We start from the raw sequence: 9,269 nt of genomic DNA on the forward strand, positions 1-9,269 counted from the left end.
CAGCCAAAATGAAATCGACAGTTTCTTTTGTGATTTCACCCCAGTAATAAAACTCAGCTGCAGTGATCTCTGTGGGCTGAAGGTGGTGGCTTTCATATGCTCCTCAGCCTTCTCCATGGTTCCCTTTGTATTAACCCTGACATCTATGTTTGCATCATCAGTACCATCCTGAGAATCCCATCCAACACCGGGAAACAAAAGGCCTTTTCCACCTGCTCCTCTCACCTCACCGTGGTTACAATTTACTATGGGACCATGATATGCTACCAGATACCAATTCACCAAAAGCCCCAAACAAAGTGTTCTCTGTCTTTTACACTGTCTTGACTCCCCTGGTCAACCCGCTCATCTACAGCCTGAGAAAGAGAGAGATCAAGGAGGCCCTGAGGAAAGTTGTCAGTAAATTCATGGGTTTCTCAGAATCCAGATATTCAAGCTAACGTGTTTAAGGTGAAATAAAATACAAAGTGATTGGTCTATGGTTCTTCCTTATTCATGCACGTGGGTCCCAGTGAAGTCACCAGACTCTGCATGTTGTGACAGACCCAGACCAGTGGGGTACAGAAGTCTGGTAGAGGGCAAATATACTGGTCATTGGATGAGTAGTTTTCTGTTCCCTGAGTGACCAGAGCAGGGGCTGCACTAGAGTAATCAAGAAGCTGCTAGAATCAATTAAGGCAGGCTAATCAGGGCACCTGGGTTTTAAAAGGAGCTCACTTCAGTTTGTGGTGTGAGTGTGAGGAGCTGGGAGCAAGAGGCGCAAGGAGCTGAGAGTGAGAGGGTGTGCTGCTGGAGGACTGAGGAGCACAAGCGTTATCAGACACCAGGAGGAAGGTCCTGTGGTGAGACTAAGGAAGGTGTTTGGAGGAGGCCATGGGGAAGTAGCCCAGGGAGTTGTAGCTGTCATGCAGCTGTTACAGGAGGCACTATAGACAGCTGCAGTCCACAGGGCCCTGGGCTGGAACCTGGAGTAGAGGGAGGGCCTGGGTTCCCCCCAAACCTCCCAATTGACCTGGACTGTGGGTTCTTCCAGAGGGGAAGGTCTCTGGGCTGTTCCCCAACCCACATGGTGAATCTCTGAGGCAAGAAAATCTGCCAATAAGTGCAGGACCCACCATGATAGAGGAGGAACTTTGTCACAATGTGAATAAAGATTATGCATGGGATTTTCCAAGGAGCCTAAGGAAGTCGAGTAGGCTCACTGAGGGCTTGTCTACATGGCGGGGTGCGTCCTAAAGCGCATTAACAGGCCATGCATTCATTGATCTCTGTAGCCTCTCGAGGGCACTTTAAGGTAGTGCAGTTTGCTCTTCGACTCGCTTACTAATCCCAACCTCTGCACATACACCTCTAGAGGAAATGGACGATGGCGCAGATCGCAGGTGAGGGAGCCAACGCTTCATATTATACTAATGTATCACATGCCTCTGCATTTGATCGCATGAGTGTGCGTCTCTGGATGTAGAGCAGTGTGTGTGCCCCTTGTTATAAATCCCTTGCGGACACAGTAAACGTGTTCGTACATAATATATGTGAATATTTCTTTAATGTGTGTATGACTCCTCTTACTAGAACTACTAGATCTTCTCCCTTCTGGCTCCTCCTCTGATGTCACCCACCACCGCCAGGCTCCATGTTCCGGGCTTCACACTGCCTGGCTTCTTGTCCCTGTCTCTTAGCCCAGCCAATCCCAGTTTTCTCCCTGAACCCCAGATTCTCATCAGATGTGTTTTCCCTCCTCACCGAACACTATCCCCGTTCCCCACTGCCTCCAGTCCCTTTGTCCCAGACTCTTTATCCAGCCAGTCTGAGACCCCCACATCCTCATTCATGATATCTGATCTCCCTGTTTCCTCATCAGGTCCCAATCCCAGTTTCTTTGTCAAGCAGTCTTCCCCACTCAGCTCCCAACCCCAATATCTCCCCTCAGCTCTCAGACCCAGTCTCCTTTCCAAAATGGCCCCAGTCTCTCTCTCCTACCCCCAACTTTCCAGGCCCAGCTCTGCCCCAACTCCCAGGCCCAGTTTCTATTCCCACCCACCCCAGTCCCAGTCTCCATGTCCCTGTCTACTGCATTCCCTCGGCCATGGTCTTGATCTTCTCCCCTACGCACTTGACTCAGATGGCATCCTCCTCCAGTGGTGTCTGGGCCTTGCGGGAGGTGCGGGGGATGTCCATGAGAGCACAGGAGAGATGGGCTTCCTGCTGTCCGTTCTGGTGCCAGACCTGAGTTGGGACAGATTGTTAAGCATAAGGAGTAAACACATGTTTTGGGAGACCACTGAAAATGAAGTGAGCAAGTGAGGGTTAGATTGTTATGGCCTTCAAACAACCCCACAACCTCCTGAAAATCATCATCAGAAGCACGTTCACCACGGATCAGGACACACCAACTCAAAGCAGCACCAGACTCTGCCAGAACAACAGATGCAAAACCTGCAGCCATATCTCCACTGCAACAATGATCAATATTCCCCACAATGTACCTTTCGAGATTCATGGGTGCTACACACAACATGTGGTGTACCTCATCCAGTGCAGAAAATATCCAGACAACAACACTGAGGGTGAAACCAGACAATCACGATGCTCTCGGCTGAACTCACACAGAAAAATGGACAAAACCCATAAGTGAACACTTTTCACAATGCAATCAATCCAATTCCAACCTGTCAGTACTCACCCTTCCAAAGGCAAACCTGGGAACTTAAATTCATAACTCTGCTAGACACTAAATATCATGGACTCCACAGAGACACTGGTCTTATGGCTCATTATAACAATTTGTAACACACCCCACTGCCTGCTGATCCTTAATTTCCCACTCAAAGTTAAGTGGTCTCCTATAGCATGTGTAAACCCCTTAGGCTTAAAAACCTGTCCCAACTTGAATTTAGCTCAGACGCTCTGCTTTCCTTCCCCAGACCTGAAGAAGAGCTCTGTGAAGCTCAAAAGCTTGTCCCTTCAACTGACAGAAATTGGTCCAAAAAAAGATATTGCCTCACTCATCTTGTCTCTCTCATATCCTGGGACCAACATGGCTACAACACCACTGCAAACAGACAGATAGAGAGATAAGGCACGGAATAGAACTTGCTCCCACAAGCCATAATAGTAGCTAGCACCCTCATTTCATTCAAACAAAATGCAAAGTTTGATCTAATTAAAGAGCAACACTGACTAGATGATCCAGTCATGCCAAGTGCTAACTAGAGCTGCCTGGAAAAACAAGGATACATTTGGACAAAATTGCTGGGGGGAACAGGGGGGGGGGATGTTTCCTCTTGTTAATTGAAAAATGTTTTGATGGAACTTTTTTTCAACCCACTCTGGTGCTCAGCCCTTCCTAAAAGGTGACAAGCAAGTGAAGAACCAGGCCACATGTCTGTCGAGCATTGAACAAAGGGTAAAGTTATGGACTTCCCTCTCCACACATCTCCCATGATCCACTGCAGCAGCTCAGCCACAGGGAGAGACCACAGTGCACCATGGGAGATGTAGTCTGGCCAGAGAGGAAGGCCCATGGAGGAGAATGAAACATGTGGGACTTGGAACTTCAGTTCCCGTGGGATACTGCAGCAGCTCTGACAGACACAGAGGTCAATGTCACGAAACATTCAGTTTGGGGTCAACAAATGGAAATGTAACATTTTGATTCCAGAATGTAGAAATTCTTTGAAGTTCACATATCAGTTGTGGATTGTTGTTGTTTTTTGAGGGGGGGGGCATAGAAGGTGGGAGTTAACGTCTTGTTCTGTGAAAAGTTTTCATATATCAATTTAACTATAGTGCCTTCACTTGAGTTCCTCTTGATTTTGCACCAGCATAAGTGAGAATAAATTTGGGTCCGCTGATTTCATTAGTTACTCCTAATTCATAGTGTGTTGTGTGAGCGGAGCACCAAGCCTCATGGCTTTCAATGGTGTTACTCCTGATTTACACCAGGATGAGTGAGAGGAGAATGTGATCCACTGACCTCAGAGGAGTCACTCCGGATTAACATCAAGGTGAGCCCCCGAAGAATCAGCCTCCTTAACTGCAATGGGATTACTGCTGATTTACACTGGGGCGAGTGAGAAGAGACCTAGACCCACCATAACTGTATATGTGGAGTGAGGGAGAGGAAAATGTAGCCATACAGAAAGCTATTCAAATGTCATTCCCGTTAGACTTCAGTGGTTTAACGCTCGCTTTACACCAGTGCGACCCCATTGGGCTAGACCCGCAGCTGACAACTCTGTGTTGCGTCACTGAAATCACTCTCTGGGGATCTGGCCAGTTGATTTCATGTGTTACGCCAGGTATATCCTGACATGATTTTTTTCTCCACAGAGTTCAAATTTCATTGAATTCAGTTACTCGTCCTGGACAAATAGCCACAGATGGATCCTCACAGCAATTCACCACACCCAATAATGTCATTAATAAAAGTGATTATCCCCACCTTACAGCTAGGGAAGCCTAAGAAAAGAGGTCACCAGAGGAGATTCTGTGTAGGCATTTTGTTGCATAACTGTCTTCTGTGAGATTTCTTGTACCTTCATCGAATGTAGTAGGTACTGGTCACTGTCAGAGACAGGACAGTGGAGAAGGCGGATGACTGATCACATCAAGTGTCGCAATGCCCGTATTCCACAGAGATCTCCTTTGAGGATAGAAACTTTTCTGTCTCCAACACCTTCCCATTGAGTTCCCCTCTCTGTTATACCCGTGGAATGTAAGGACTAAAAATAACTATATTATTAACTCTACCTTCACAACAGTTGAAAATTCCCATCAGCAGTATTCTCCAGGGAGACTTTTCTCCCTCATATAATGAAACAGGGCAGACATTTGCCTTTTGGTAACAGATCCAAGCCAACTCTGCCAGGCCAGTGATAAGAATTTTTGTTGGGGAGTGACTCGTAGGAATATAAATCTCTTTCCTGAGATCCGTGAAGAATTTGGGGATCAGAGACAGACTGTAGAATCTGTATCCTGGGTCTCCGAAAGGCTGCTTGAAGACGTCACCCCAGCGATCTCAAGTTTTTCTTATACCAGTTTTGGAGGAAAGACAAACTCTCTTATCAAATTTCCAGAAGGCAAAAGATGATGTAAGATTATGTATGTTCTCATTCCAATTCTCCTCTGTCTAATAAATATTTTCTCCTTACACTATAGTACCTACTAGGGCTGGTAGAAAAATTTCTGTCAGCATTTAGTTGATGGAAAATTGGGTTCTCAAGGAAAGAATAATTTTCACAAGATGTGTCCAATTTTGCTAAAAAAAATTCAGTATTTCATTGGAAAACAAATAAAAAAAACAACCCAAACTATTTAAAAAATCATATTATGGTTGAATAATTTTCAGTTTGGGCTTTAAATTTGGGGATTTATAACTTTGTCAGCCAAAAACATTTGGTTTTAGGAATTTTAGTGAAAATGTTTGTTTGGTAGTTTTTTAATCAGCCACTGTAGTGAATAACCATTGAGCAGAACCATTGTCTTTCTATGAGACATGCCCTGACCGGGCAGTTTTAGACTGTAGAACACTCTGGATTTATTCAGGACTAGCCAGAATGGAGGTGGCTGGTATCTCTGAAGATTTATGTGAATTTGTGTCTCCGCATTTGGTCACTGTATAAGCAGTCCTCTAGATCAGTGGTTCTCAAACTAGGGTCGCCGCTTGTTCAGGGAAAGCCCCTGGAGGGCCGGACCGGTTTGTTTACCAGACGCATCTGCAAGTTTGGCCGATCGCGGCTCCCACTGGCCGCGGTTCACCGCTCCAGGGCAGTGGGGGCTGCGGGAAGCGGCGCGGGCCGAGGGATGTGCTGGCCGCCCTTCCTGCAGCTCCCATTGGCCTGGAGCAGCGAACCGTGGCCAGTGGGAGCCACAATCAGCTGAACCTGCAGATGCGGCAGGTAAACAAACCGGCCCGGCACACCACGGGCTTTCCCTGAACAAGCGGTGGCCCTAGTTTGAGAACCACTGCTCTAGATTATTGTTAATTAAAGTTTGGAGGCAAGTCACTGCAAACACCCCCCCCCCACACACACACACACACTTTGTCTGGCTTATCTGTTTATCTATCTATCTCTGCATATTCATTCATTCATTTCTCAGAGCGCTTTCTCAGTTCCAGAAGATATAAGAAAACCTATTGTATATGAGTTTACAGCTTGAGCCAAATACAACAACAAATTTTTCTCACAGATCTGAAGAAGGAATAAGCAAGCACTAAAACTAATACAGTAATGCTTAACTAAACACTTGTATACTGCTCTTTACTAATATAGACACTGGTATAACAATCAGCTCTCCGTGTGACAAGGAGATGTGTTTGCCTTTACTCGTGAGTGTGTACAGAAAGCTGTCAATGGTCTCAAAGCATTGGGAAGACATTAAATACTTACGTTTATTAGTAGATGACAAGCCACTTTACAAGGCACCATTGTTCTCATTTTACTGCTGCAGAAACTGAGGTACAGAGCTACATGGCTTTCTCAAGATCACATTGAGTTAGGAATCAAACCCCACTTTTGTGACTCCCAGATTTCACCCACAGCACTAGACTGCACAGGAGTAGACAGCATAACAGCAGATAATCGAGGTACCAGCCCGGCTAGAGGTTCGGGGTTACAGTATCTATGTTGATGGTTTTGGCAGGACAAAGGTCAGGTGCCTGGAAAAGCAGAGATCCTGGAAAAACTCATCCATGGCTGCATTTAAACATCAACACAATTACAATGACACCACAAAACCCCAAATTGCCTTTTTCATGTCATATTCCATAGGTTATATTTATTTAATTATATGTCTTGATAGAGCCCATGGCAGACATGGAGAAATGGACTGGAGACTGGAGAAATCAAACGTCAATCACAGAATTCATCCTGCTGGGATTCGGGGATCTCCCTGAACTGCAGACTCCTCTCTTCCTGATGTTCCTGGTGATCTACATTGTGACCGTGGCAGGGAACATCCTCATCGTTGCGCTAGTTGTGGCTGATCAACATCTTCACACCCCCATGTACCTCTTCCTGGGAAACTTGTCCTGCTTGGAGACCTGCTACAGCTCCACCATCCTGCCCAGGATGCTGGCCAGTCTCCTGACTGGGGACAGGACCATTTCTGTCCCTGGCTGTGTAGCACAACTTGATTTCTTTGGTTCCCTGGTAGCTGTAGAATGTTGTCTCTTATCAGCGATGTCTTATGATCGGTATTTAGCGATATGCAAACCACTGCATTATGCAGCCCTTATGAATGGCAGCGTCTGCTTCCGACTGGCAGCTGGGTCTTGGGTAAGTGGGTTTGTGGCTTGCACCGTCACGGCATGTTGGATATCACAAATGACTTTTTGTGGCCCCGATGAAATTGACCATTTCTTTTGTGATTACACCCCGTTAGTAAAACTGTCCTGCAGTGACACCCGCTTGATGGTTCTTGTGACCTTCCTGTTCTCCTCCATATTAACACTGCCTCCCTTCCTATTAACCCTGGCATCCTATGTGTGCATCATCACCACCATCCACAGAATCCCTTCCACCACCGGAAGGCAAAAGGCCTTTTCCACCTGCTCCTCCCACCTCATTGTGGTGACACTCTACTATGGGACCCTGATCATTGTCTATCTGCTGCCAGACACCGACATGCTGAGATATCTGCACAAAGCGCTGTCTCTCTTCTACACAGTCCTGACTCCTCTGGCCAATCCGCTCATCTACAGCCTGAGAAACAGAGAGGTGACGGAGGCTCTGAGGAAAGCTGTTAGTGAGGCTGTGAATTTCAGAACAAATAGCAAACTATTTTGTATGTAGTTATTGTATGTTGCAATAAAGTCAAGATAATGGGAACTCATCCTGTGGTGTGATGCTGTGAACCACAGTTCGTCCAGGCAGCCCTTACCCACTAGTGCAGTTCCGTTAAATACAACGGGACACTGCTGTCAGGAAGAGCTACCTGTACGAATAAGGGGAGCAGGGCCAACAATCCCTGACTCAGGGATGGATGGACCTTAGATCTGCCTGGGGAAATAGAGCCAATGGGGCAGATCCCATCCAGTTCCTACTGAACTCAACTGCATTTATTACCCATTGACATCAATGGTAGAAGCAGGGGGTTGGAAATGGTGAATTTCCCCGCAGTGCGGAGGGTCTGTCTAAAGCATACGTGTCACTCATTTCCACACCAAGGCCCTCTGTTCAGCAGTGAAGTGTAAAATAAGTGCCCTGTAGCCTTTGTGTAGACCCTTCACAGTGGGGTGGATTTCATCCTCTCTCAGAAGTTGTCTTTCACAGGGGTTGTATCAGCGGCATCTTTCAATACATGTTGAAGACTGATATTCACCTGTCTGTCTGGTTAATGTAAAAACAATATATGGTGGCTTTTTTAGAGTGCCCTAATTGCTCTTTATCTCTCCAGTCTTGGAATCCACTGAGGTTACAACAGAAGCATGTGTCAATAAAACTTGGGACTGATCTCTCTCAGATAAATTATCAAGGAAAATGTAGTGGGTTTTTACGCTACTAATGGTGGTTTAAATGAAGTAGTAATCAGAAGATGTTATGTTAAAAATGTAATAATCATAATGATAATGTTTCAATTTCAATTTTATTTTTCTTATTCTTATTATACTTCAGTATTCCAATATCGGAATTTTCCTTAAACAAATAGCCTTCACAACATACAAGTTCTTTAAGCTTAAAAAAGAGAAAGCTACTGTCTAAAATATATCCCCATGAATCACCAATAAATGCTGACCACAAATGAACTCCATAGTTTTGGGTAGTTCGGAATTTTGTTAAACCCTCTGCAGAATTCCTGCATTTTAACTGCTAATCCGCACTCATTCTCCTTTGACTCTCCTTAAAATTCTCACAGTGCCCAAGAGCTCTGTCTTTTGGAGGTAATTGGTCACGATGTCTTGCACTCCTACTATGTTCATGAGCAGCTCCTTCATACCCAAGTGCTCCAATAATCACTTTGTTCTAGTTTTCCACAATCATTCCACTACATGGCAGAGTTCTTCATACTTCACCCCTTCACTTCCTGTTTCTCTCTGCTGGGATGGGAACAGCAATGAACATGGGCTTGTTTGTCATTGTCATAAACAGATAGTTAAGGGTTAATGCCTCTTTTACCTGTAAAGGGTTAAGAAGTTCACCTAGCCTAGCTGACACCTGACCAGAGGAACCAATGGGAGGACCAGATGGTTCAAAGGGAAGGAGGAAAGTTCCCTTTGTCTGTTTAGTTTCAGTTTGGAGTGGGAAACTTCCAGAATTCAGCCTCTT

The 9,269-nt window shown here is 45.6% G+C and overlaps 1 protein-coding gene across 1 annotated transcript; it reads left to right on the forward strand.

The window, feature by feature from the left end:
- The first annotated feature begins 6,809 nt into the window (after positions 1 to 6,809).
- Positions 6,810 to 7,796, forward strand: LOC135887110 (olfactory receptor 10A4-like). The gene has a single exon (XM_065414894.1). The coding sequence runs from the start codon at positions 6,810 to 6,812 to the stop codon at positions 7,794 to 7,796; it is 987 nt and encodes a 328-aa protein (XP_065270966.1).
- The last annotated feature ends 1,473 nt before the right edge of the window (positions 7,797 to 9,269 follow it).

Source organism: Emys orbicularis, chromosome 12 (assembly GCF_028017835.1).
Source record: "Emys orbicularis isolate rEmyOrb1 chromosome 12, rEmyOrb1.hap1, whole genome shotgun sequence".
In the NCBI taxonomy this organism is placed as follows: domain Eukaryota; kingdom Metazoa; phylum Chordata; order Testudines; family Emydidae; genus Emys; species Emys orbicularis.